At 47.9% G+C, this 26,195-nt stretch overlaps 7 protein-coding genes across 9 annotated transcripts; 3 read left to right on the top strand and 4 right to left on the bottom strand.

The window, feature by feature from the left end:
- Positions 1–90: 90 nt before the first annotated feature.
- On the top strand, positions 91–4,538 carry E1B28_006157 (uncharacterized protein). 2 transcript variants are annotated; one of them, XM_043150786.1, is made up of 16 exons: positions 91–384; positions 440–578; positions 641–914; positions 964–1,576; positions 1,652–1,789; positions 1,858–1,945; positions 1,989–2,090; positions 2,153–2,562; positions 2,623–2,728; positions 2,781–2,875; positions 2,927–3,050; positions 3,110–3,574; positions 3,645–3,769; positions 3,822–3,921; positions 3,979–4,055; positions 4,109–4,538. In XM_043150786.1, the coding sequence occupies exons 3-16, from the start codon at positions 748–750 to the stop codon at positions 4,214–4,216; spliced, it is 2,718 nt and encodes a 905-aa protein (XP_043011876.1). In that variant the 5' UTR covers positions 91–384; positions 440–578; positions 641–747; the 3' UTR covers positions 4,217–4,538. The 2 variants fall into 2 exon arrangements, with proteins under 2 accessions (XP_043011876.1, XP_043011875.1); XM_043150785.1 differs by having other exon boundaries at positions 637–914.
- Positions 4,539–4,760: 222 nt separating this feature from the next.
- On the bottom strand, positions 4,761–7,654 carry E1B28_006156 (uncharacterized protein; the record flags this gene model as incomplete). The annotated part of the gene is made up of 13 exons (XM_043150784.1): positions 7,108–7,654; positions 6,976–7,053; positions 6,843–6,915; positions 6,748–6,781; positions 6,464–6,692; positions 5,991–6,388; positions 5,929–5,934; positions 5,783–5,870; positions 5,484–5,726; positions 5,120–5,428; positions 5,025–5,066; positions 4,850–4,968; positions 4,761–4,796 (listed from the first exon to the last, which is right to left on the bottom strand). Coding segments are annotated over exons 1-13 (1,824 nt in total), but the record flags the coding sequence as incomplete, so codon positions are not given.
- A 2,392-nt stretch (positions 7,655–10,046) lies between these two features.
- E1B28_006155 (uncharacterized protein) lies at positions 10,047–11,881 on the bottom strand. Its single transcript, XM_043150783.1, has 4 exons — positions 11,673–11,881; positions 11,316–11,619; positions 10,729–11,263; positions 10,047–10,672 (listed from the first exon to the last, which is right to left on the bottom strand). The coding sequence occupies exons 1-4, from the start codon at positions 11,815–11,817 to the stop codon at positions 10,355–10,357; spliced, it is 1,302 nt and encodes a 433-aa protein (XP_043011873.1). The 5' UTR covers positions 11,818–11,881; the 3' UTR covers positions 10,047–10,354.
- A 187-nt stretch (positions 11,882–12,068) lies between these two features.
- On the top strand, positions 12,069–13,811 carry E1B28_006154 (uncharacterized protein). Of its 2 annotated transcripts, XM_043150781.1 has the most exons (7): positions 12,069–12,229; positions 12,286–12,554; positions 12,603–12,717; positions 12,772–12,885; positions 12,941–12,959; positions 13,468–13,627; positions 13,683–13,811. In XM_043150781.1, exons 1-7 carry the CDS (start codon positions 12,145–12,147, stop codon positions 13,698–13,700), a joined length of 780 nt encoding a protein of 259 aa, XP_043011871.1. In that variant the 5' UTR covers positions 12,069–12,144; the 3' UTR covers positions 13,701–13,811. The 2 variants fall into 2 exon arrangements, with proteins under 2 accessions (XP_043011871.1, XP_043011872.1); XM_043150782.1 differs by having other exon boundaries at positions 12,941–13,627; positions 13,683–13,767.
- A 3,686-nt stretch (positions 13,812–17,497) lies between these two features.
- E1B28_006153 (uncharacterized protein) lies at positions 17,498–19,408 on the bottom strand. Its single transcript, XM_043150780.1, has 5 exons — positions 18,871–19,408; positions 18,688–18,813; positions 18,315–18,634; positions 17,879–18,254; positions 17,498–17,820 (listed from the first exon to the last, which is right to left on the bottom strand). Exons 1-4 carry the CDS (start codon positions 19,384–19,386, stop codon positions 18,089–18,091), a joined length of 1,128 nt encoding a protein of 375 aa, XP_043011870.1. The 5' UTR covers positions 19,387–19,408; the 3' UTR covers positions 17,498–17,820; positions 17,879–18,088.
- A 1,179-nt stretch (positions 19,409–20,587) lies between these two features.
- On the top strand, positions 20,588–23,916 carry E1B28_006152 (uncharacterized protein). Its single transcript, XM_043150779.1, has 15 exons — positions 20,588–21,100; positions 21,157–21,382; positions 21,496–21,668; positions 21,727–21,836; positions 21,888–22,026; positions 22,082–22,522; positions 22,574–22,609; positions 22,665–22,679; positions 22,738–22,982; positions 23,036–23,153; positions 23,206–23,334; positions 23,387–23,427; positions 23,490–23,560; positions 23,613–23,661; positions 23,716–23,916. The coding sequence occupies exons 1-15, from the start codon at positions 20,939–20,941 to the stop codon at positions 23,768–23,770; spliced, it is 2,010 nt and encodes a 669-aa protein (XP_043011869.1). The 5' UTR covers positions 20,588–20,938; the 3' UTR covers positions 23,771–23,916.
- On the bottom strand, positions 23,912–25,831 carry E1B28_006151 (uncharacterized protein; the record flags this gene model as incomplete). Its single annotated transcript, XM_043150778.1, has 5 exons — positions 25,441–25,831; positions 25,213–25,377; positions 24,933–25,156; positions 24,517–24,871; positions 23,912–24,458 (listed from the first exon to the last, which is right to left on the bottom strand). Exons 1-5 carry the CDS (start codon positions 25,605–25,607, stop codon positions 23,912–23,914), a joined length of 1,458 nt encoding a protein of 485 aa, XP_043011868.1. The 5' UTR covers positions 25,608–25,831.
- Positions 25,832–26,195: the final 364 nt, after the last annotated feature.

Below are 26,195 nucleotides of genomic sequence, written 5' to 3'. Positions count from 1 at the left end.
GTCTGCGGATGAGCAGTGAAGCTTGAAGCTTGAAGAGCCATGAGTTTCAAACCAGGCTTAATGCTAGGCCAAAGCGGCGTGAATGCTGTGCTACGGACAATACCTACGCTTCCACTACGTCTGTGACACTTAGTTGGATTGTGCTTGAATATCGATTCCCATGGAGTTTCCGGAATTTATACAAGGGTCAAGCTCGAGTCATCAACATTTATTTGATGAGGAGGGATATGAGGAGGAAGGGTCACAAGAATACCCTAGTTCGAATTCCGATACAAGCGAAGACGACCGTGATGAAGAAGAAGAGGACGACGACGAAGTGACAAAAAAGCTGGAAGAATTAGAAGGAGAAGGGGATGAGATAAACGAGATCGAAGGCGATTTCGAGTTCGTCAATGATCATCGCCTGCTACCTCTGAATACTAAGAAAGGTTTATTGCAGTCGCTTAGTTCGAGATATCCGGGAACGAAATGATAGTTCTCTTTCCCGAGACTGGGATATTACTATTGAAGATCAAGAGGAAGCCTTTCGCGATGATCTGCGCGCTGCTTCTGGTATAGGACGGCGAAAGGGCAGGAAGGTTCGTTTGTGTTCTCTTGCCCTCCATTCCTTTCGGTCGTCTCACTCTCAATCGACAGAAAGGCACTACCAGAGCTACTGGGCCAACCCTCTCGCACCAGGTCAAGTCTCTTCTTGGAGACGGAAACCAAGCCTTTGTCGATGGTGATTCACAAACGGCCATAAAGATAATGCAAGAGGTCATCCGTATTGAGCCACGGGCAGCAGGCGCTTGGACTGTATTGGCACAATGTTATGAGGAAATGGGCCAGCACGATAGGGCGCTGCAGCTGCGGATAATGGCTGCGCATTTGAAGCTCGACCCAGAAGAGTGGAGCTGGTTGGCTCGGCAGTCAAGGTGAGCGGTATCTGTGTCTTACAACTACTGATCCACTCACACGGTACAGGGACCTCGGTTTCCACCAACAGGCCCTTTATTGTTATCGCAAAGTCTACAATCTTGATCCATCAAACGTTGATGCTCTCTGGGATAGAGCTATTCTAGCCAAGGAAATAGGTGAACTCCGTACAGCTAGACACTCATTCCTTGCGATTCTGAGGAGAATCTCTCATGACCTCACTGTCCTGAGCGAATTGCGGCCTATTCTGATCGACTTGGGCGACTTCAGCACTTGTGCCTCGCTTTTTCAAGAGGCTTTTGAACACTACCAAAAGCTAGCTCCGACTGGCCAGACAGCGGGACAAACAGAAGCTGTAGAAGGAGGAGGTTTCGGCTTGCTCAACATTCTTGTTTTGGCGGACCTTTACAACACACTACAAGAGTATGAGAAAGCTGCTACTGCAATCCGTGTCGGTTGTCGATGGCTTCAGGGGAGAGGGGGACAGATGTATTGGGATTCAATGGATGACGACAGGGAGTATGATACGGACGAAATGCCGACCAGGAACTCCCAAAGCGGAGATGAAACAAGTGAAGCGGGGAGGTACCCATTGGATGTGAACGCAAGACATCGGCTAGCCCTTGCCAGGATCAAGATGGGAGAGACTGAAGAGGGGATCGTAAGCATTCCCAAATTTCTCCGTCCCTTGTCGCTTCTCTTGACACGATCAACGGTGTTCATCGTTCAAACTTAGCGTCACGCGAACGTCGTTCTTGCAGAAGACGTACTAGACTATGCACCTCTTTTTGTGGAAATTGCCGATGCCTATTTTGAACGGGAGATGTATGCGGAAGCCAGACCAGTTTACGAGGCACTGGGTACAGACCCGAATGTGCGTTTTTTCGACTCAATCATGTCCAGGAGATAGACGCTGAGTTGGTTCACCCTTCGTCCTTCTAGACAAGCTCCGTCTATATTTTAACCCAGACTGCAGCGTGCTTAAGAGCACTAGGTGAATTGAAGGACGCCGCCGAGATTTATGAACATGGTATGTCTCGTTTTGTCCGATGCACTGTGCTAACCCGCTCTAGTGAGAACTGCGGATCCAACCAATAATGAAGCAAAAATGAAGCTGGCCGAAGTCTACGAAATACTTGGAGAGACGAGGAAGGCCCTTGATTTGGTGTATCAGGGTTTGTTTCTATTATAACCGAACACGCACTACGAGAGCTCAGGATCTTCTACTTCTTCATAGTCATTGATTCTCGAAAACGCCGCCCAAAAACATCGAGTCAAACCGGGACTTCGCAGACGCCCTCCATGGCTTCAAGTTCCCTCTTCGTAGAAGAGCGTAACAAGAAACCTAGTAAAAACCGGGAAAACCGTCTTTCATCCGCTCAGTTACGGGAGCTGGAAGCACAGAAGGAGAAAGAGGTGATGAAAGCTTATGTACGACTCGAAGAAATCTGGTCAGGGATGTTAGAGGAACGAAAGAAAGGGACGGCTGCTAGGCTTGCTTCCACAAGTGATGATAAGCAGGGAGAGTGGGTGGTGAGGGACGAAGCAGAAGACGAAGAAGGCCATTTAGAGAGGGAATGGATGATTGAAGCGGAGAAACTGGTTGAGACGTTTAGAGAGACTAGGAATTTGTTCTTGACCAGCCGAGTAGATGACTTCTCATGTCCTCCTTCGATCTAATATTTGAGGCTGATCAGTTGCTTGCAGAACGATTTCTTCCGAGGGATGTTCCCTAACAGAGGAAGGGGTGGAAAGAAAGGGAATGAAGAAGAAACAGAGGAGAGGATGGCTTCGAGATTGCAGCTAGATTTGGGTAAGTACCTCTTAGTATGCCGGCTCTCTAGTCAGAATCTAAATTCCGCTAGAAAACGAATCGGCGAACCGAATTAAAGTAAAATTCGATGGAGTCAATGAATTCCGAGGAGTCTCTTTCAAAAACTGGTTACGCGTCATTCTGCAGGTCCGTGGGTGAATACCAATACTGCCGTTTGACTCTTACCATCCATATTAGTATTGCTTCATATTGACGAAGCGTAGGCAATACGAAGTAGCAGATGAGATTCTACGGCATGTATTGATCTCAAATGCCTATCTGGCTCCCGAATATCAGATTACGATTCGTTTGGCATTGACCGGTAAGTCTACCAAAGTGAACTTTCCTATAACACCACCACCTCATTTATTGGTTCATCAGCATGTGCAATTCAAACTAACCACCCGCACATCGTAGTCGAACAAACACGCAAACTAATAACCAACAATCAGTTCAATAACGAAATGTATAGGCTACTTATGGCCTCCTTATCGTCTGGTTTGAAACCTACCGACTCGTTCATCACATCTACCCTCCAAAAGTTTATATTTCGAGAAATGAAACTAGCTGATGCAGGGGTGAACAATCGTGATAGTTTGAGATGGAATCCGTTGAATAAGAGATGGGCACCTGTCTCAAGTAATGGTCAAGGCAAACGGGGAGCAGTGGAAGAGGAGGGTGATGAGGGTGACGAGGACGAGGGCCAAGGCGCCATACCTCGATTGCAAGATACCGCACAAGATGAAAAGGATAAAAGGACGCCGTTACCGACGAAGAACAATCCGCTCCCTCTCGCCCTTTATGGCCAGATGTGTATCGCGGCCAAAAGCTACCAGAGCGCCATTTGTGAGTTCACTTTTCCATGTATTTCCAAAAAAAATGGTGATGTCAAAAGATTGATCTATGCCCACACCAGTCTATCTACTTCGAGCATACGATTTTTGTCCACAAGATCCGATGATCTGTCTATGTCTAGCTATCGCATCGATAGGGCGCGCAATGCAGAGGCAGTCCGATAACAGACATCATTTGATTACACAGGTTCATATTCGTCGCATTTTCCTGTCCTACCTGCGTTAACAGTAACTCATAGGGCCTCGCATTCCTCTCCCAATACCGCAAACTTAGGCGATCGGATGGTATATATCTCGGAGAGGTAGAGTTTAATTTTGGTCGGACCTTCCAGCAGTTAGGTGAGCATACTACATAGGGTACACATTCATATATCAACACTCAGTTGCACTTCAAAGGTTTACATTCCCTCGCTGCGAAACACTATCAACGTGTATTGGACATGGCAGAGAAGGAGCCAGGAAATGAAGATGAGGTTTGGCGAAGTTCTAACAGTTTCTCGTTGTCAGCCTGATGGATTCGTGCTAGAATGTTTCTGTAACGAGGGAAGCCGCGTATAATCTCGCGTTGATCTACGTCACGACAGGAGCAGCGCCTCTGGCGGATGAACTCTACCGTCGATGGCTATCGATATAAGATTGCAGTATTGGACCTTGCTATTGTTTACCTCTAGTGACTCTGGGTTCTGGGCCGACGACCTTCCACCAACCTGACTAGACGTCTTTACTCGCACAGATCTTGAATAAGGCAACTTCTCGAATTTTTTTCCGACCAGGAACCTCAGAGCCGTAAACGGAGTAAAATCCTCGCACCACTCATAGGGCACAATACTAGGCTTGGAGCGGACGAACGGCCGAATGCTGCGGCGACCCCTACGTAGACCCAAACTAGTGTATATCATCCATGTAACAACTTCTTCGCATATTTTTAACACTTGTATCTGGATTCTCGTCGGCCGTAGCACAGGAATCTTCCCAGCAGGTTCGGAGCATGCGAGAATCTCAAGAACTTAGACATCTTCTAAGAATCAAGATCAAATTCTTTCATACGGGTAACGGATCTTGACAACAAAGAACAGAATCAAAGTGTAAGCGTCCCTAACTAGAGTGTCCAGCGCACATGTAGTCTTGCTTTTTTCGAGTTTGTGTAAGGATCTTTCAATTTAAGACGAGCTGACTGCTGCCTTGAGTATAACATCCGCCGCTTTCTCCGACATCTACTCGTTTATCAGTAACGTAGGCAGCCGACAGCCAAAGTGGACTTGCTTACCATGTATATCGGCGTGGTCACAAAGTAGCCCGGAACGACTGGCCATGAGCTCGCGTCAACGACCCGCAGGTTGTCTACTCCACGGACTTTGAAATCGCCATCGAGGACAGCGTTGGTATCTACCGCAACTCTCTGACTTTAATCTCAATCTGTAGAGTACGAGCTTGCCTCTTACCACTATCGGTGCCCATTGCATTTGTACAACAAGCGTGATGACCTGGAAATGTCGAGTGAGTGGAAAAGGAACAGTGGTCCAAGCATCGAGCCCACCGAAGATATTCTCATAGACATGTTTCTCGATCTCCTCATCGGTTTGCGCCTGTTCACCGGGGAAGACCTCTTTGTTCACAAAGCCTGCAATCAGGAGTGACTTCATAATTTGTCTCGAACGCTTGATTGCTTCGCGAAGGTCTCGAACATCTTGCGGGCCTAGTTCGCTCTGGAAATGCTCCTTCTTGATGGCAAGGCGGTCTTGCGGGTGGGAGCCTGTTAGCCTCACCGTACCTCTCGAGGAGGGGCGTGCCTTGAGATTGACAGCGGTCACTGCATTGTGGATGCTAGCGGCCTTTTCCGGGAATCCTTCGTAACGATGAGAGCTGTGGATCATCAAGCACGCGGGAAAAAAACCGCTCGCCTCTAACAAAGCCTTCAAAGTGGCCTGGTATCACGTAAGTGAGTATATCTGGGACCGAATACTCAGGCTGGGACTTGTACGTATAGGCCTCAAGGGAGGGTCCAAACGAGTAAATATTCATTCTTCCTTGGTCTTGCCAGTCTTTCAAGCAAGGATCTTGGCCAGGGTCAGACCCAAACGTGCAACCATTGAAGAGAGAAAAATTTTGTTTCATTTGCCAGATGACAGCCACCTCATCATGGTCTACGTGAATAGTTGAGCAACGACATGCCAACAGAGTAGAGGAAATAGAGAGTGACCTTGAAGATTGTTCCCAACTCCAGGCAAGTTGACCACCGGGGTGATATCATTCTCTAGCAGGTGAGTGCTGTTGCCTATTCCTGAAAGCTATTCAAAAAAAGGTCGGCTCACGCCGGTTATATTCCAAGGGGAGGTGAATCATTACCATCAACTGCATTTCAGAACTTAGACAGTGCTCCTCGTTATGAAAAGAAACGGAGTACTTACAAGTTGTGGGCTCTGGAACACACCGGCACTGACAATTACCTCCTTTCGTGCGGTCACCGACGATAGCCTTAAATCTGCTTTACCCTTGAAGTTACCAGCCACCGGTAAAGCACCGTCCTTGGCATACTCGACCCCGTAAGCCATTGGCACACCGTTGGAATTCTCGCACAGCAGGACCTTGGTCACCAATGTATCCAGCATGAACGTCAGTCTTCCAGGATTACTGTCGCGAACATTCAAAAGTCTTTCACGAACAGAGGATCGAGTGTGATTTTCGTCTATGGTATAGCTGATCATGGTTCCACCGATGGCATCATCCCCCGCACGGCTATTCAGGTCCAGTATTGGGGGCAATGCTTCTGCAGTGAGTCCAGCGGCTAATCCTAAAATTTGGGCATCTGAGACCCAGAGAAGATTGCAACCAAACCTGAGGAACACAACTTAAGGTTGAGGGTGAAGGATGTGGTACATACCTAAGTACTTCGGGTTCAATACATCGAGAATAGGATTCAAACTGGTCTTGAGCCACCCGTTGAAGCCGTGCTCGGTAATTTCGGGAAGACCAAGATACAAGTTATGCTCAATCCGCTTGAAATTCTCCTGCATGCTGTCCCTTGACCAGGTAGGATCGTTGAACATTTGAGCAAGGCTATCAAATTCTGGGCGCGTGTTGGCAATAATATTGATCAAAGCGTTGTGAATCTAGGAGTATATCTCAATGAAGTGAATCTAAGAATTAGAAATCGTTTTGGCGTACAGTCGAGCCCCCAATACCGCGTGCACGCGGATACCTGATAATATAGAGCCCGTGATTCCAAGTAAAAAAAAAACATAAACATGTTATTCACATACCACTGATCGTTTTTTTGAACAGGAAAGTCGGACGGATATTCATCGAGGGTATAGTTCAGTTCAGGCTGCAGATCTTTGAAACAGGTGACTATCAACACTCAAAGCACAGGACTATGAAGAAAGGTCTATTGACCTTCTGCGGCTCGGATAAAGTACAGAGGGATTGTTGTGTTGAGGTTGTCGACATCATGACCGGCGTCCAGAACGAGTACTGATATGGCCCACAGCTGTTGGGGGAGTCACAAGAGCCAGTCAAACAACGCACCAGAATATCCCGATTCAGCCAACCTTGCAGCCACTGGACCACCACCTGCACCCGCACCGACCACGACGTAATCGTACTCGGCACCCGTTGATTCAGAGCACGACGGGAGCGCAGCAGATACCAGAATCAAGAAAGGTGAGATGAACGCGAGAGCCCGTAGCAAGAACATGGGGAACGCGTAAGAACGACTTTAGGTTGTGTCGCGACGGCTTTTTGGTCGCATCATGTGTGAAAGATTTTTTAATCAATCCCAAATCCTGTCTTGGGCGGGGCCACCAACGTATGTTTATGCTTCAAAGTCCCGTTCCACAAGATCCGGCTTGTCATAGGACTGACCATATTTGGCTGTTGCGGCTCATGGCGTGGTGTCGTCCAATAACGAGCAAGGTGGATAGAAAGTGTTTCGCCAGGCCTCAACGTCATTTAGGTCGTATATTTCTCTAGGATTATTTTTATCATGAGCTGTTAACGCCGTTTGTTGAGGCAGAATAGAGCAATTGCAAAGTTTTCAGGCTGACATCCAGAGAGGAGCAAGCGGGAAGAGAAGGGAACTCATAAGTAAAGGAACTTTCGTGACAGAACAAAGCTGGAATGTTTCTCGGATAACTCGGCCGTACTGGATATCGTGCGGTACAATTGATGATCAGAGAACGGGGACTTTATGTACCCTGCTTCGAAGTTTCAATATGATTAACGTGGCTACTCGCGGCCTCCTTTTTGTATTATGAACTGCAGAGTAAACACGTCTTCCTGGTAGGAATCATGGCAGCCCGATCTTCGGTCAACCTGACGTAATTTTATTCTGCTTCCTCCATCTTCTCAATTGTGGCTTTGCAAGTGGGAGACTCTGCGATTCTTCTTTACCCGAGGGGGTCTGCATTAGAGGCAGGGTCCAGGGAAAGCGTAGGTGCTCAAGTGTACAACACGTCCTCTCAACAGTTGTTCAGGATCTGCGTAGTCTGGAACTTCGAACTTTTCCCACCCCAAATGCCCTTTCACAACCACCACCTCCTCTCAGAAAGCACCTGTGACTCCATATTCGAATCAGGCGATCAGAGCCCCAGGAAGGCGGAAACATCCTAGGCGACGCCACTTACTATTGCAGTTTGCCCCCTTTCATGTTCAGGTCATGTTATTGAAGAAACCGTCAATCAGAAGCAAACTTTGCGATGGTTACACTTCCCATCCTCGACCATACATACCGAGACTAGCAGGGGGACCCAACCTATTGAGATTATGACATACCCTCCCGCACGCGTTAAAGTCAAGATCGTGACCACAACCAGGGATATTCGTTGACTCACTATTGTGAGAATTATCGAACTCACACAAAGCCGAACTGACCCCGGCAACCTCGTCTCTCGCGGGAGAAGGGACGGGAGTGAGTTATATTTATGCCCGAGATTTGTGAGCATGCCTATCTTCGCTGCTAATCGATTGTAGTTTTCAAATCACACAAACGGGGGGAACAATATCACTTCCTTATTGGATTTGTCAAGAGTCTGCAAAACTCCCCTCCGGGGCAGAGGTTCTGGGGATGAAGGTTTTAATTTGCCAATCGGCCAAAGAGTACAAACTTGAGACCGTAAGTCTAAAACGCACTTTGGTGTGTCGTTCTCGCTCCTTCCTCTTGATATTGACCCTTGCAAAAGATACAAAACACTCGTGTGAACACGTAGCGTGAATGGATACAACCCGCAAAAAGGAAAGATTGGAATCTGCAAGAGAACTCGGAAGGACGATTATCTCAGTGTACCTGACAATTCAACTTATTTTCTTCCCCTTTGGTGGTATTGCCCCCGAAAGACCGTTCGTGTCTGGATAGCTAGTAAAGAAAACAGTTGAGTACACAAAGAATTATTGCTAATTGGAACTGAAATATGAATATTATTATTATTCAGGAATTCAAATCCTTCTTGACCCCGGAGGATACTGAATATTCCATGCGTGCATATCTTCAAACATGCATCTGATGCCAAGAGATGCAGACTTCATGTCGTCCAGTATTATTGTAAGGGCGTCCCTATGTTCTCTCACACCTGTCCCGATATCATGTTATTGCAGGCTATCACTTTGACGAGAATTTCGGTACAGGTGACTGAATCCAAAATTTCAACGCTGTGATGTTATCGGACTATTCGTGTTCGTTTGAACGTGCGCCTTGCTAACACTCTTTCTTCGGCAGAAATGAACTTAAGTGAATCATATCTCTGCCTCTCGCGTCGCAAAAATTCAAGCATGTCAAGCTGTGGCTGAATTGCTGGAGCAAACAGAGTCGCGTACCGTCACTGTCAACTTCTCGCAAGACTCGTTTCACTTTGTCCAATATCAGTTAGCACAAATTCAACCCGGCTTCAGCAAACACATGGAGCCTAGAGACGGTCTCGGTCTCCTCATCTTACCGTGCCTCTTTACAATTTTATGATATTGATATCGTGACCGTCTTGTCCCTGATGACTGGTTTTGGGTGTCATCGTTCAGCCTTCATTAAGTTCCCCTCCGTCGTCCCTTGCTTTTGCCTACGGTCCTCGCCTTCCGATCTCGTATGGATGTCTCGGCTATCTATCTTCTATATCTCAACGCGGGGAAGCCCTGGTCCAGCGCGTTCCAAACAATATTTGCCTCAAATTTGCCTCGCAGCTATGTTTTGTATTCAATGGGATAAGCTGTCACTCTCAAGCGGCAACTGCTTCTTTTTTTTTAATTGGCCGATTCTGTGGCCAGTCCTTCGTTCCTTTATTGTCGCGTTTTTTTTTGCATGATGGCCGTATTGGCAACATGTCTCAGTGGAATTTGATATAGTAACTATCTCCGCGTGCATGTTGAAGTACAGGTGGCGGCAACGCCTTCTCGCAATAGAGGATAGCTCCACAGACGAATTGAAAAGAGGGAACAGTTCAAGTGGCTTCGCGACGTCCACTTCACTGCGTCACAGAACAGGTGGTTGAGTAGATTGAATTGGTCGCTAAGAGCGGTTTTCCTGAGGGAAGCGTGAATGAATTGCTAGTTTACAATGACGAAACACGTCCTAAGCACCATAAGTAGTGGGATATTCCATGAAATGTCTTGAAAAGAAAGCCAAAGTAATTTAAGTGCGTGCGCGAGTAGTAAACGTACAATGTAGATGCCAGGGATGGTAGGTAAGATAATTAGATGTAGTGGATAGCGAAAGGTCCGCAAGCGTATTATCTTGCGGAACGACGAAGGCTATCTAAAGTAAAATATTCCTGCGGAACTCACGGAACGTCTATCGTGGGGGGCCGATTATTACCTTCAAGACAACCCTGCCATTCTCGTCCCGGCCCTTGGCAAGCGTCTCGAATGCACTTTTGGTGTCTGCAAGCTCGAAGCGATGTGTGACCAACTTGGATACTTTCAGTCCCAGGTCCCATTCGAGGTCTGGCGCCGAGTTGGAGCCAAGCAACCGCAATGCCTCGGGGTAGGTATTCGCATACCGAAACGAACCTATGAGGTCTACCTCCCGAAGGGCTGCGGTAGCGAGGGGTAAGTGAACGTTGGGACTCCCCATCCCGACAAGAGCTATTTTCCCTCCAGTGGCTGCGGACTAACCCGAAGAACGTCAGTAACAGTTGAGAATGGAAAACATAGAAGCGAGCCTACATGAACAGCCATCTGGATACAGGATTCCGCTCCAGTACACTCGTATACCACGTCGAATCCTTCTGATTCGTGTAGAAACTCGAGGGCAGCTACCGAGTTTTCTTTCGCGCGTTTTAACGCGGCCGAAGGTTCCTCTTTGATAGACGTGTGTGCATTGAACCTCGGGGGTAGCGTAAGACAGTAAGCTCCGTCCTTGTCGACAAAGCCCTCGCGAACAGCGAAATCGAGACGATCTTGGTTGATATCGATAGCGCAAATACGTCGGACTCCTAATGAACGTGCAAGCGTGCAAGCTAGCAGGCCGATTGCCCCAACGCCGTATACGAGGATATTTTTGGGTGTTGATAAGTTTTCTGAAGTAGTGACGGCCGGGGTGTGTCCATTTAATAATGGCCGGGAGGTCGATGAAGGGTGTTTTTGGAGTAATGATGAAGATGGAGGAGACGGGCAAACACCGGCCCGGCGCGAGGCATGAAGAAGAACTGAGAGGGGTTCTGCGAGCGCGGCCTGTTCGAATGAAACATTTTCAGGTAGCCTGTTGAAGAAGAGTTGAAAGAAAGTACGGTCCGAGTAACAGGGTCACTTACGGATGCAGAAGGTGTGCTGGGTGATTCATTTTCTCTTGTAATGTACCATCCAAGTGGGGGAATGTTTTCGCGCTACTGCAGAACCTGAGACCCTTGCAGAGGTTGTATCGTCCTGCTGAGCAGTGCTTGCAATTCCTGCACATAACGCCAGCTTCGATGGCCACTCTGGTACCCACTTTGAGATTCGCATGCTGAGCTGCGACGCCGGGCCCAAGAGCGGTTATGACGCCCGCTGCCTCGTGTCCTAGCACTAGAGGGGCTTGAATGGCGAAATCACCATTACGACCGGCGAGAAAGTAGTGTACTATGGTCAAGGGGTGAATTGGAGACTCAAAGGATGGGGCACAAGGGACTTACAGTCTGAACCACAGAGACCGGTCGCCACCAACTGAACCTGACATTCACCGTGGTGAGGAGGAAAGAGAGCTCGAGACTCTACCCGTAGGTCACGAGGACCATGGAGGACGGCAGCTAGTTGGGTAGGAAGAAGAACTGGGGACATGATAAAATGGAGGAGCGTTGAGCTGACATGAGGGCTTTATATACCTCTGAAATATTCTGTGAAGGTGACCGAATCGGAAAAAACGAAAATAGAGCCTGAGCGTTTACGGATGGAAAATATCCATGGGTCTACACATCGGCAAACTCGGTCCGTCCAAAACCATCAGATAGATCTCAGATTCGGGGCCGTTCTCCATTTTGGGTTACTCTCTATATTTGGTCACGCTGCACCTTTGCATGCCCCGGCCCGCTGGGGGCCGGTGGTCTGCTTTTGTGCACCTCCATCCCATACTTAACCGCCCCCAATGGATCCCGACTCCTACAAGCCATGGCCCTCGATTTATTCTCTCTTCGTGGAAAAAATGCCCTTGTGACTGGTGCTTCGAGAGGAATAGGCCGGTCTGTAGCAATTGGTGGGTTGCCAGACAACAACCGCGTACTTCCATCTCTGAATGTTCCACATCAACAGCGTTGGCTCAAGCCGGCGCCAACATTTGCCTAGTTCTGCGACCTTCTACTTTATCCGAATCAAAAGCTGACTCGACAGAGCAAGCGCTTAGAGCACTGAACGTCAAGGTTACAACCATTGCTTGCAACCTCCAGGACCTCGAAGCCGTCAAACATATCTTCCCAAAGGCACTTGAACTTATGGATGGGAACATCCATGTACTTGTAAACTGTGCCGGTATTCAGAGACGGTCACCCGCGATTGAGTTCAGCGAGAAGGACTGGGATGACGTTAGTCCTTCTCTGTGCAGTTGAACGGGTATTAACACCCGGAATCAGGTCATTGCGATCAATCTAAAGAGTGTGTGGTTGCTCGCTCAAGCCGCAGGTCAACATATGGTTCCCCTCAAGCGAGGAAAGATCATAAGTTTCGCCTCTCTGCAAAGCTTTCAAGGCGAGTTTCATTACTTCTCCTTCCAGTTAACATTATCTCATCCATATTGTACAGGCGGGCTGACTATTCCTGCGTATGCTGCTGCAAAGGGAGGAATAGGAAGCCTCACGAAGGCTCTCAGTAACGAGTGGAGCAAGGAAGGTGTGAACGTGAACGCCATTGTCCCAGGTGCGTGGATGTTTGGATCTCACACAAGCCGACCTCAACGGTTTCTATCTTTCAGGTTATATAACTACTGATATGTAAGCCCTTCATCATTCTGTGCCTCTCCTGCCATGCGGGATTATTCGTTCTTCCATTCGCCTTCTTTCCCTTCTCTTGTATTAGTGTCTTTTGCGTGCCTAGATCCAACGCTACACTTTCATAGTTTCATCTTTCCGCTCCTTCTATCCGCCACCTTCTTTCTCCCATTCAGATCCTTACCATTGGCTCTAATCTTATACTTACCACGGCTTTGACGCATCGCCAAATCTTACCTGGTGGAAATCTCGGTTACCAGAGCTCACCGTCGATTCCTCCTTGACTTTGCTTTTCCTCGACTGCTCCGGTTCAGAGGACAGGATGCTCTCTCCGAACCAGCAAAGAGCGGTTTGTTCGTACTTGTGTACTGAAACCCTGCCACCCTCGCATGCGGTCTTCTCTTCGATTACGAGTATATTTTCCGACCAACTTTTAATCTTCTCCCAACTCCGACTCCTGATCTCGCACAATTTTCACTGGCACATAGACGTGACTAACTCACCCATGTAGGAACGAAGCCCTCCTGAACAATCCAACACGTCTCGCCCAATTGAATGATCGAATACCTGCTGGAAGATGGGGAACTCCGGACGACTTCGCTGGCCCAGTAGTCTTTCTCGCCAGTGACGCCAGTAATTATGTTTGTGGGGAGCTTCTTACAGTAGACGGAGTAAGTACCACCGGTCGCCAGTTTCACTAAACTCTCTGATTTTTTTTGGTCACAGGGATGGATGGGTCGGTGATCCGACTGGCTTGATTTCTTGTACAATCATCATATTCGTTTCATAATTTTATTCCTTTCTGAAGGTACCTGCTTGGCTCACGCGCCAATCCGCTGACTTGTACTCGCCCGCACAAAACGCAAACAATAAAGGCGGAGGCTCTCTTTCCCTGTTGCGGACCTGAATCCAGAGTCCTGCAACTAGAAGCCACACAATGACATCGTTAGCGCTACTCTATCCCATTCCTCTCGGCCCTTTCGCTCCCAAACCTAACAGAAGACTTTAGGACGTGTGTCAAACCACCGATTCACACGCTCCCGAATCGAACCTTTGTCTGAGTCTCTCGACGAACACGACGAGAATCACCGAAAAAGGATCACCTTGACCAATTGAAGCTCGATGGTCTCAGGGATGGATGACTTTGAGCATTTGCCCAGCGTCATTTCTGTGAGCGAACTACACGCGACTTTCGTTTTATGGTGCCACCATCAGTCATCCGGATCCTTTCCTTCTATCCATAGCCTCGCGATGAAGTTAGTATGGGACTGGCTTAATCTGAATGATGAAGTGAATCTGCAACTCTCAGTAATTTACATTGCGGTGGGCGTCTACCTGCCCGCTTTGGTCGCAATTGCCGATGCACCCTGGACAAGTATCCATTTCCATCAGGGATCTCGTATATGTCGTTTTGGGTATGTTCCGCGATCGTTTGACTGTACTGAACCGAAAGACAAAAATAAGAAGGACAACCGGACGCCGTCGTAGTTTTTTCGAAACTATTGCCTTCTCGGGTGCAAATATCCGAGCTCTCAATGGCACACGGGCCCCGCTCAGCAATTTCCTTCCCAAAGCAAGTCAACATGAACTTTCGCGGGAGTAAAAGATAAGGAATAAATGTCTAGGAACAACCAGCTTGGACCTTCCTCACGGTTTGGAAAATCGAAGCTTAGATATCGACTTGTACGGATTCGAATGGGAATGAAGCATGGACTCAGTCGGATCAGGACAGGTCGTTCGACTTGGAATGTTGTCAGCTATTGTAATGTAAATCACTTTCGGTTCCTTTGGTATTGCGGGGATTCTGCCACTGGTGGGCTTTGAATCAACAACGAAAGCACCAAGCTCATATTCTCACTTGTCGGATTTGTTCAATTCCGTGAGGGACTCGGAAACATCCACATGACACGATAATGTTCCCTTGAACCATAATGGCATACAGATTCTCAATTGTCCGATGCTGAGACAAGTCTGACATCAGATTCAATTATCTCAATTTTGATAGAAATCTCACGGGAAGAGCACTTGGTGAGACGAGTTCGCTCCAAACTTCCCAACTTTAATCCAAATGGTAATTGAACACTCCGTATAATCATTACTCAGGTTATGGGGTTCCCGGGTCCTGTCGATCAGCTGTGCCAGGTTCTTTGAGCTCGACCTGGGGTTCCGCGTGCACGCGGTCGTTCGTAATTAAGTGGCCGTCTGAAGAACAAGGGTTGGGCAAAGTTCTCGCGCGTGGGTTCAGGCTAGCATGGATGGAGTTCAATTGAACCTCAATTGGCTAGCCCTAAAGCTACCATGTGGCTGTGTAGATCTCACTTGCATGATGTTTTGAACGGTCCGGCCAAATAATTCCTTCCCTTCGACTCCTGGCTACCTTTGGAGCTGTTACCGGAGCACCGGAAGTGCGGAACATTACATATCATGAGTCGGAATTTCGGGACGAAGATTCGGAACATCATCGTTCCCTCTTACCGTATTCTTTTCAATCAGTACTAGTTCATATTTTTGTCTTCAACGGCGGGGTCCTCAATGCCAACTGTCCGATGTGATAACGTTGTCTCAACCGACTTCTTGTTATTCTCCGAGTCATATCGCATGTCTCCAAGGTAAACCTTCAGGGCCGTTTCGTGGTGAATTTGGCGGAGGGGGGGGGGCTTCGTGCCCTAGGTCCTTCAGTAGCAGAGGGCATTTTGAGCAACAAAACGGATACAATCTGTACGGATGCATCGGTTTGATAACCACGCAGAAGACGAGGTCGAAAGATATTCTCCCTCGGTTAGAGTGAGGGTCGCAATCAGAGGCGCCACAACTAATGGGCCGTCTCTAATCATTACTTCAAACAGCCTGGCTGTAAAACCTCAATCTCTTCGTCCGGTCGAGGAAAATGCTCTCGGAATGTATGGATCTTCCCGAAGACCGGCTCCCGTTGGATTGAACGGTGGGGTCATCGGTATTCGACTCAAACGAACGATTTTCTAGGGTACATCGAACAGGGACCCCGGGGATCTCCGCCTATGCCCTGTAATATAATGACCTTCCTGTCGGTGGGAGCCAAATGAGTGGGGAGGTGGTGGCACTATGCGTCTCCCGCTTTGATAACGGCCATCGCCCAGTACCTCAATACAGGTCCTCGATGATATCGTCCAAATGAACCTATCTTTGGAGAAGGAATGACCATCACGACTTTGGGACATCCTCATCATCGTTCATAGATAGCAGACCACCGCTTTGTCACGTTGGAGAGTCCCAGCATGGGTAGTGTCATTCAGGCCCAAAGTTAGACGACCGATTCGCTCCTTCCAAGAGTTCGGTACTGTGATATTTATCAACCCCCTGTGGGAAGCCATTGCTTTATTTCCGGGTCGCAGGTATCACTAGCTTGATCTTCGACAGGAGTCTTCAGGATTCTTCGCTAATCCCACCTCGGACATGTAGCACATTCCCCTCCTTTCCTCCGAATTGCGTTTCTCGGCGCCCTGGCGAGGTATATACTTTCAGTTGTGACGCTTGGCTCTCAGTGTTAAGGGCCACTGTAGTCGGAACTGTGGTATATTGCATCTCGACTTTGTGGCAGTTTGAGAGAATGCATTCCTGAAGTGTCTGCTGGCTCATGGCACACACTTTGTACGTGCTGCATTGAGGTCCATTTTGAGAGTGAAGGAAATACGATAAACGTTAAGTGTGCTCGGAACTCCGGATCGGTCTCCCGAAATGACCCCCGTGCAACAAGGGCGCCCTTGGAAAGTCTTTAAAGGGCGTCGTGGAGGGCCTACGAGAGTAAGCAGACCAGGTGGTACCGGGCAGTAAGGCCATACTTATACGTACAGTCGATAAACGAGATAGGATCAGCACCCTGTTCAAGTTTTCAATTTGACTACCACCTACCCTGGCCGGTCCGGATCTCCATGGCTTTCCTCAGTTAATTCTGCATTTTTGTACAGCAAACGTCCGCCAGAAGGGTCCGCAAGGTTACCGACGTCTCGGCCACCCACGCACGGTTCCATTTCTCGAGTCATCTTTGAAGGACTGAGAAATCTCCGAGGTAATCTGTCGAAGACAAAAGCGATAGCGAAAAGACGCCACACCCATTATTTTATTTCTCTACCTTGACCCCAGTCAAAAGCGACAGGAACTGGAAGAAAAAAGTCCGTCAGGGAAGCGACACTGATCAGAAACTTCCACATCTCGGACCGATTTGGACCATGGAGTTTCGTCTAATGATCACAGTCTTGAGCATTTCACACACGGCTTTTGCGCCCGTCTAAGCGCGAAATATAGACATAAGAACACAACAGCTCACTGTTTCGGTGCAGAGTTTCTCAGTTTCGACGGGATTGAGAGGATATTTGCCACCTCCCTTTGTGGCCCATAATTACACCTCTCTTGAAGATAGAATATTTTACCCTCAATTAGGCATCCGACTCATACAATCTGGGGCACACCAATGTTCCTGTGCGCACTATTGATCCACTTGATTCGAGACCTCCTTATTTCGATTGTCTTTTAACCGAAGGTCGGAATCTATAAACCGCTTAGGTGCTCTGAATCTGGTCTATTGGGGTGCTGGGGAGCCAGGGAGGCCGCAACATGCTTGTGCGGGTGACCGATGGGACCCTAGAATGACTACCATCAATTGAAACCACCTTCGTAAAACAAGGGAACAGGCCCTAAATCACGCTCGTGCCTCGACGATTCTCAATATGTAGGGTGCAGCAGTAAGCGGGGTTATACCCGATTGGTTTCGTCCGAGCCCTAGAAGCCTGGAATTATTACTCTGGATAGAAGTCCTGGAAGAAATCATGGCTGCATGCTTGTCATATGTATTATGGACACCGCAGGGTATGCCACCAGTAGCGACAAGCTGTCATACAGATGAAAAGAATTTTAGAACGGTGCAAACGAGGAAGTGTCACTATTACCGCCTGTGCGTCATTCGAAGTCGATGGATCATAGAGTTCGCATTGGGTTTCAAGTCGCCTCCAGATTGATGTAACGCGAATGAACCTGTCAGGCTGTCACAAGAAACAAATATTAAGCTTCGTTGCTTGGGCACTAGTGCGAAGCCGGGAGAGGCACTACAAGGAACTGCATGACTGCTATGAGTTTCCATGTTCTCCGTTCTATGAATATCATGTCAACTTCAACAAGTCGCCAAGGACGCCCATAGCTGTAACTGCGGCGCCTGCACCTGCGCCTTGGACGATTAGAGGCCTTGGACCGTATCTTTCTGTGTGGAACATGATGATGTTGTCGGATCCACCGAGAGACGTCGCAAAAGGGTGGTCAGCGGAATATCTGGACAGTAGGGGAATAATGAGTCGATGGAACTAGAGGAAATGACGGTCAGAGGCGTACTCTTCCAACGCCGCTTTCACGTCCCCATTCTCAACATCCACCACTCCGACAAAGCGGAGCACCTTATCCTTTTTTCTGGCTTGTCGACGCTTTTCATCAAACTCGGTATCGAAATGGAGTAAACGGGAGATGAATTCGTCTCCAGTAGGGATACCCTCCAGAGGCGGGGGTATTAGAGAAACCGTCTGCACAGATTTGAAGGATTGTAATGAAGGCAAAGAGGAATTGTTGGGATTATTCGAGAAGGAGATGGTCCGAGAAAGTATTGTGAGCTTTCGAGCTACATCAAAGCCGTTGAGATCGTCTGCTGGATGAGGTTCCTTGAGAGAAGATCAGCTCAATTAATAGCCCATTCCTGGCGTTCTTTACGTACCGTGTATCCCTTTTCTCTCGCTCCTTTGACTATTGACGAAAAACTAGGACCATCCGGGGAGCCAGTCGAGAATTCATTAAAAATGTAGCTCATGGTTCCCGAAAATACGCCTTCAATTTTTTTGATCTGGAAAGAGGGTCACCTTACTAACGATATGCACCGATCACAATCCAGAAAACATACCTTGTCGCCAGTCCCCAGCAGTTCTTTTAGAGTCGAGATCACAGGTAACCCGGCACCAACCGTCGACTCGTTCAAGAACTTGGTTCCGCTCTCTTTACTAGCCTCAACTATTTTTTTGTATAACTCGAGGTCTCCTGAATACGCCTTCTTATTGGGTGTGATAACGTTGAAGCCAGCTTTTAGCCAGGTGGGATATCGACTTGCAACGTCGTCTGAGGAAGTGTTATCCACCACGGCAACACTTGAAGATGATGAGATTAAAGAGGAAAGGTTTTGTGTGAGCAATTCAAAGTTGGGTCGCTCTGTGGATTGAGCCAAGATATCCTTCCATGAATCTGAAGATCGGAAGGGCGACGATGGAGCGAAGACTGTTCGGGAGGATGAAGTGACTGAAACTAGACGGAACGGTGAAGATGGAATAGACAACAGTTGCTTGATGAATTCAGATCCAACAAGCCCGACGCCTATAACAGCGACGTTGATAATTGGAGAGCTCGACTTGAAGGAAGTCTGCATCGCGTCTATAGCTAAGCCAAGCGGTGAAGCGTGGGAATTAACTGATTTTGAAGGTTTCCCTCTCAATTATCAAATGCTTAGCATCCACAGATCTACAATTCCGTTATAAAATCATCGCCAACGGTCACCCTGCACTCGCATAGTCAATGGGGCCCTTGAAGAGGATCGAGCGCAACCTTTACTTCAAATACACAAATAATCCGCAGGTGAATCTCAAGGATGGCCGGAACGAGTACTTCATCGAATTCTCGCGTCAACAGCTGGTTGCTGGGACAGATGGACCAATTTCCGACGAATCCCTGGGCGGCATTACCGTCGATCGATCGGGTGTTCTCGTAGGCTTACGTTCTCCATATCCCGTTGGCCACGAGAGACCTTTGTGTGCACCGACAAGTACGGAAAGCCTTTGCCATAACGTAGAGAACGCGCATGGTGCGGCAAACAACACTAAAGTCAAGTCAAACCCGAACCGTTGCAGCAGAGAAGGAGTATTCAATAACAAAAAGGCAGATAACTTTATTCATTGCAACTTTCCTGCACCTTGGTTCAGACACTGAATAGGATCCTTGCCTTAGGGGAGAGTGCATTACGATGTTCGGCAGCCAATTCGCCAGTAAAACCCTGGTAAAGATATCAATCAGGTAAGGTCAGTAAAGAAGTAATTGAGCTGCAACCCAAATGTATCTTAGCTCTGATGAATCTGGGAAAGTTCACTGCAGCAATATAGCTTGTCACGATATATCAGGATACAGATACTCTGGAGAAGACTTGTATGGAGTAAAGGTAACGATACCAAGACTGAGGACGTACTGCACCTTTTAACAACAAAGAAGAGGTTTTCCCTGGTCCACAGGCTCAGAGTAATATTGTCATGTCTGAGAACGTCTTTGGCGAGGAGGCTTGCCTGCTGTTATCCTTCAGTCATCTAAAGAAAGTGTTCCAGGTCATCCTCTGTGTATCGTGCTGCACCAACTAACGGTACGGTTTTCTTTCGTACTTTTACTCCCTTATAGTGTATGGCAGTTTTCAAGCTCCTTGAGGACGTCCTTTAGCGGTCTTTGATTTCAGATGGATCCTTTTTTTGGATGTTTGTGAATGAGATGGGGACATTTGAGTTCTATACTATACGCGCACATGTTTCTGTGTGAAAATTCCCAGGCCAAGAATATGGACTTTGGTCTTTGCACGTGACGTGCCTCCTCGTTACTCCTTCCTTGTACCTATTATAGAACACATGCCGTCCTCCCTGCAGCCTTGTATGTAAGTACCGTTGTAGGGCCACGCTTTGACTCGAGTTTCCACTCGACCGTAGCAAACGGGAGTTCAAGTTTTGACTTGCAAGCAAGCTATTATAATCATTCTCCCGATTCTCCGTGACATGGTCGCTGGAACTATCAGGCGTTCCCAACACCGTCCCTGTCCATATGGCTAGCCATGCCCGGCCTATTTAAATAAACGATGACTACTATCCTTCTTTTCCCCGTGGCCACGTTGTAACCCATTTTACCTTTAGGACACTAAGGACTCAAGCTCTCTCTGAAGAGACACGACGATGTTCACCAGACTGCTTGCTTTCCTCAGTATCGTGGGATACGCGCTATCTCAAAACGTCGGCGACCCTTGCACAAAACTCGCTGGCAAGAAATGGGTGGACCCGCGCGACTTGAGAGCTTGTTTCCAGTCATTCAATGTTGACCAGGCAATAAAGGAGAACGTCCGTCAACTTGTGAATTCTATCCATATGACGCACTGAAGACTCAATATCTACAGATCATCGAGGTGGTATCAAAAACTCTGGCATTTCATACGTCTGTCAACTATGAAATTCAGGCCCCTCCTCCCTTTGATAAAGACGTACACGAAGACCTTGTCGCCGACCTGGCTCGTATCAAGCATGAATCGTACCCATCCGATTACGATCTCCATATCGATCTTTCTCGCACTCTGAAGCGATTAAACGACGGTCACTGCGTTTGGATCAACTCTTGCTACGTATGTGCGATAGTTCTATTTCCGAGTTCATAACCTGACTATCCGTAGGACTGTGAGCATGCTTCGCGTCTCTTCAACACTTCCAAAAGACACAGGTTGATTTGTTGCATTCTTCAGCATCCTACCTCAACTTTCTACCAATACCCTTGGTTCTCTTAACTGACGAAAGTGGAAAGCAAACCGTTAATATCGCGCCCGAAGCCTTTTCAGTTGCTTCAACTGAATTCTCAGACCAGATTCAAGTCTGGCAAGATGCACTACCCGGTGTGTTGAAGGGAAAGCTCCAGTCGGTTAGCGTGGCATTCTTCATCCTTCCGGGCTTCTGTTTACCGATAAATCCATCCGCAGCTTAACGGAGCTGAGGTACTCGCTATCAATGGGCAAGAACCGTTCATTGCAGTTAACGCAAATGCTGCGATCACTGGCAGCTTCCAAGGGTTTGGGACGCGTCAGAACTCGTACGTATCGTTTTTCTTCGCAATTCATCTCTTAATCCTCTCCTCTTCCAGGTTCTTCTCCAGTTATCAGCGTTCCACTAATACCTTCAACTATCTACCGGGTAACTTCGCTCAGCAGTCCCTTCCTCTCAGTGACTCCGTTGTGTTAGACATCGTCCGCGTGAACAACACCAAACCAGAGCAGATCACCGTGGGTTACGTTTTCCCCCCCAGGAACAACCGGCTCTCATACTTCATACGTTTAGTTACCATACCGCGCACGCATAAATACTGCTCTAAACTTCACGAATGGTGCATCTTACAGGTCTATCAACTGTTCTCCTACCAACACAACCAATGGGGTGGATGTTTACGCTACGCGTCAAACCGTTACACCGCCTTCATCGGACGCCATTAAATTCCAGCAAGCACCACCAATGCCTCAGAGTAAAAAACAGTTGGTTAATGTCATGTTGGATGCGACACCCTTGAGCAATGTCGTGCTCCCTCCAGAACTTCAACCCCCTTCTCGACCCCTCGATGGAAGCTTCGGTGTGGGATCTTTCTATGATTTAGATGATGGAAAAACTGGTGTTTTGGCATTGGGAAGTTTCTCGGGCGCCGATTTCAACGTCATGCAGGAGGGAATGCTCAAAGGCTTGACAGAGATGAAGGCCCGGGGAAAGACACAACTTATCGTTGATGTTGTAAGTAAACACGAACCTTTTTATCGGCGGCTAATGTTAATGTTGCTGTAGACGAACAATGGCGGAGGATTCATTTGTGTAGCCCACGTATGTCCTTTTTTGTTTGTTCCTGTTACAAAACCTAAACGTTCTTAACCCCCAGTGGCTTCATCGCATAGTCAGAATTGTGCCATTTGCAACTATCTCGATCAAACTAATTTTTATACTGCCCTCAGATCGCAGGTCCGAAGGATACTACCGTTCCCCAGGCTGGTCTCGATACCAAAGCTCGAAACCCCCCTCTCGCTCGCGCCATAGTCAACGAAATCGTTGTCAATAATCGTGACCCACAGTTACAGCTGCTGTACAACCCACTACAATGGAATAATGCAAGCAATCAGCCGTTCGGTGCTAAAGAGAACTGGCTCATCCCACCGGTTAATGTCACTATCAATGGCCGCCCAGATCAGTTCTCACAAAGGCATGTTGGAACAACTGTTTTATCAGAACGCCGGCTAATTGCTTTGTGCCCAGACTTGGCCAAGAATGTCAACCTTTTTCCAGCCCCCCTCCTGATGTTGCCTTATTTGATATCAGCAAAGTTGCCATCGTTTCGAATGGGCGATGTGCAAGCTCCTGTTCCCTCTTCAGTGTATGCCATCGATATTGGAAAGGGAAGAGGGTGACTAATGTAAACTTTTCAGGTCACGATGAAGAAACTCGAAGGTGCAAAAACTGTGGTTGTCGGCGGAAAGAAGGACGTTCAGCAGGAGTACTGTGGGACCGTTGGAGGACAGTCGACTGACTTCGCTACGATTGATACTGAGATCAAGGTAGGCTTGCATGAGTTTATCTTCACAGCTACTAGGTTAACTTTCTGCATAGACTGTTCACCTTAAAAACGATTCAGCTGCTCCACCTGACTTGTATGTTTCTCTTCTTCTCGTTTTCGATCGGCCTACGAGTTTATCATTGCATATCGATACAGGAAAGTTCGGGGTGTCCAGGGTATCACCTGGCGGCTCGGTTTCGCTCTTGATAACAGCGGAGAACCCGAGGGTGAGTGGTGAACTCATTACATGACGACGTGGCCGATTGTGACCGTCTTCAGAATGGAAGGAGCACTTCGCTGATTTGAACCTCCCTCTCACCCCCGCACTGTGAGTCTACTCTCGCGATCTTCTAATGGCCCTTCATCTCATGAGAACTTCTAGGGTTAACAATCCAAACGCGATCTGGAAGGAGGTCGCCAGCCGCCTCTTTACTTGAGGTCGGCCGTCAATCTTTATTCTTTATTATCTGGATCTAGAATGGACTATAAGGGTGAAAAGGAGACTTGTTGTAGCGTTTCTACTTGTCATTCTTGTCATTATCAATGTATATCCACACACACATTTTACATAAAATACCTCAGTAAAGGTTACCGGATGCGCCTTCGGGTCTGAAAGTCGTCCTATCCCAAAAAGTGAAATTCTTAGGAAGTTCATCAATTTCCCTTCCTAGTTTCTTGATGGTCAATTCTGCCGCTCTTACAAACAACGTTCCGTCCAACTGGTCTGCATCAGGAAGTTCCGTGTTCGCAAAGTATCCCGCAGGCGTTGGTCCGAATTTTGAAGCGTAATGGTACAATGCGCGCTGGAATTTAACGACGTGATCATCTGGGTGAACAATAGAGCGCTGGATGATTGATAGCCATGGATTCGGGTTGACTGATACAATTGAGTTGGGGGAAGGTAGAACAAACTTGGATGGTGAGGGAGGTGATAGGGATTGAGTCGGCAATGGGTGTGCTATATCGGCCGCAAAATAACCCATGATATCGAGACTGGGTCTCCCAAGAGTAGCCCATGTGGTCAGGCAGACGGCAAAATAACTTCGAAGGAAAAGAGCTTGGGATGCAGGCGAAAGAGAAGGGACCAAGGATTGTACAAAGAGGGAACTTGTGACGAGATGCATGCTGGAAAAAGACGCGTACTGTAGTAGTGAACGCCGCACTCACACAACATTTCACTTACGCAATAAAATCGGCAGTATACTCCTGTCCCTTTTTGAATCCGGAAATTGTGCAAATAATCGTCACAGTCCATTGGATCTCATCGATTTTCCGTTGTACTAATTCGGAAGATGGCTCTGCGTCAGGCAACCAAGCTGTTGCATATTCCACTGGGGCACTACCACAGCTGGCTCTGACATCAGTAGTAACCGTTGCGAAACCGTTGCCCAACTTGATGTCAAAGCGCTCGTCTTGGAGGACACGCGCGAGGATTGTCAACGCATGAAGCGGCTCGGCGGTGGAGGATGAGCTAGTGAACAGCGACTGCGGTAAAATCAAGGCCTTGGGAGCCGAGGTCACTGCGATCTGTGCGAGTCCTGAAAAGAGCACCAGCTTGTGGGTTTCGGCCCAACGGAACTGAGTGAACGAGAAACTGACCTTCGATAAACATTCCTGGTAAACTAAACTCCGCACCGTATCCCACATGGATGATTGGATGGAGCAGTCCGCCCATGAACCGACCCAACATTACCGGATGCTCGCCCTCCTTGTTCGTTGTCCCAAAGTTGACTTTATCGGAGAAGACATACTCTTCTAAGACGGTAAAACCCCCATTCTTTTCAACTTCCAAAGTGAAGAAGTCAGCGTATGCTTGGTAATACCTATCATTATCCCGTGAGCCAATCTGCCTATGAGGGATGCAAAGGTATGACTCAACGATCGTTCACCGAGGTGGTCGTAAAAGGTCTCTTTCGTGATGACCTCGCCGGGCTGGAACTCTTTGAGAGGTCTTTGAAGCTGTGAGTGCAAGTTGTATCCGGCTTGAAGCACTTCCTTGTCAGCACCCAAGGACCACGAGGCCAACAAGTGATGGGAGATGTGACTGTACCGGAGGCCCCTGCTTCAGCATGGATAATATACCGACAATCCCAATCATGCTACTCACTTATGTCGACCTTCACCGTCATAGAAAATGTGCCATTGCTCATGATTCTTCCTAAGCAATTCACGTAGCTTTGAGGTCGAGTCAGGCGTTATTCCAGGAAGTCGACTTGGGGAATAACGGGGAGGCAAAGAAGGTGCGGGCCATAGATCAAACGGCTGTGGGGCCATTGTGGAATCGCTGGACCCGAAACTTGATGAAGGAGTAGACTGAGGACTCCGAGTCCTTATATAGATGAGCGATGAATATTGAATGACTCAGCGTCAGCCACTTGACTAAGAATACCCAGTGATCCAAGATTGAGGTGCTTGATGATCCCTGTAGCACGCAGCGCGGCCAGCTGTTATGTTGGGGATGAAAGCCTTTGGATTGTCTCAGCGTTGTGAATTACGCATCGTGGGCTTGAGAGCTTAAGAGGTCACAAGGTCCCCATATCGCCTGTTAGATGTTGCATTTGAATATCCTTACAACTCGTGATTAATGAGTGACCTTGAGCGATTCGCGCAGCTTTTTCGCACCGGGTAAGTGATTCGGACCATGAGACGAAGGGAAAGCAGGGACAGGCCAAAGTTTATGTGACGCCTCTCCAACCAGTACCGTCATCTAGACTTGTTCGCCCAGGCAATGAAATTTTGAAAGGCGGAACCAAGTGTCGTCAAATCAAATGATCACGACGAATGTTGGTGAGAGTAACATCGACCTTGATTTTGATTTTCCTAGCAGCTTCCAGAACATCATAACAGTCCGCTGAATAGGAA

Source organism: Marasmius oreades, chromosome 3, assembly GCF_018924745.1.
Source record: "Marasmius oreades isolate 03SP1 chromosome 3, whole genome shotgun sequence".
Classification (NCBI taxonomy): domain Eukaryota; kingdom Fungi; phylum Basidiomycota; class Agaricomycetes; order Agaricales; family Marasmiaceae; genus Marasmius; species Marasmius oreades.
This window is presented reverse-complemented; position numbering and strand designations above follow the sequence as displayed.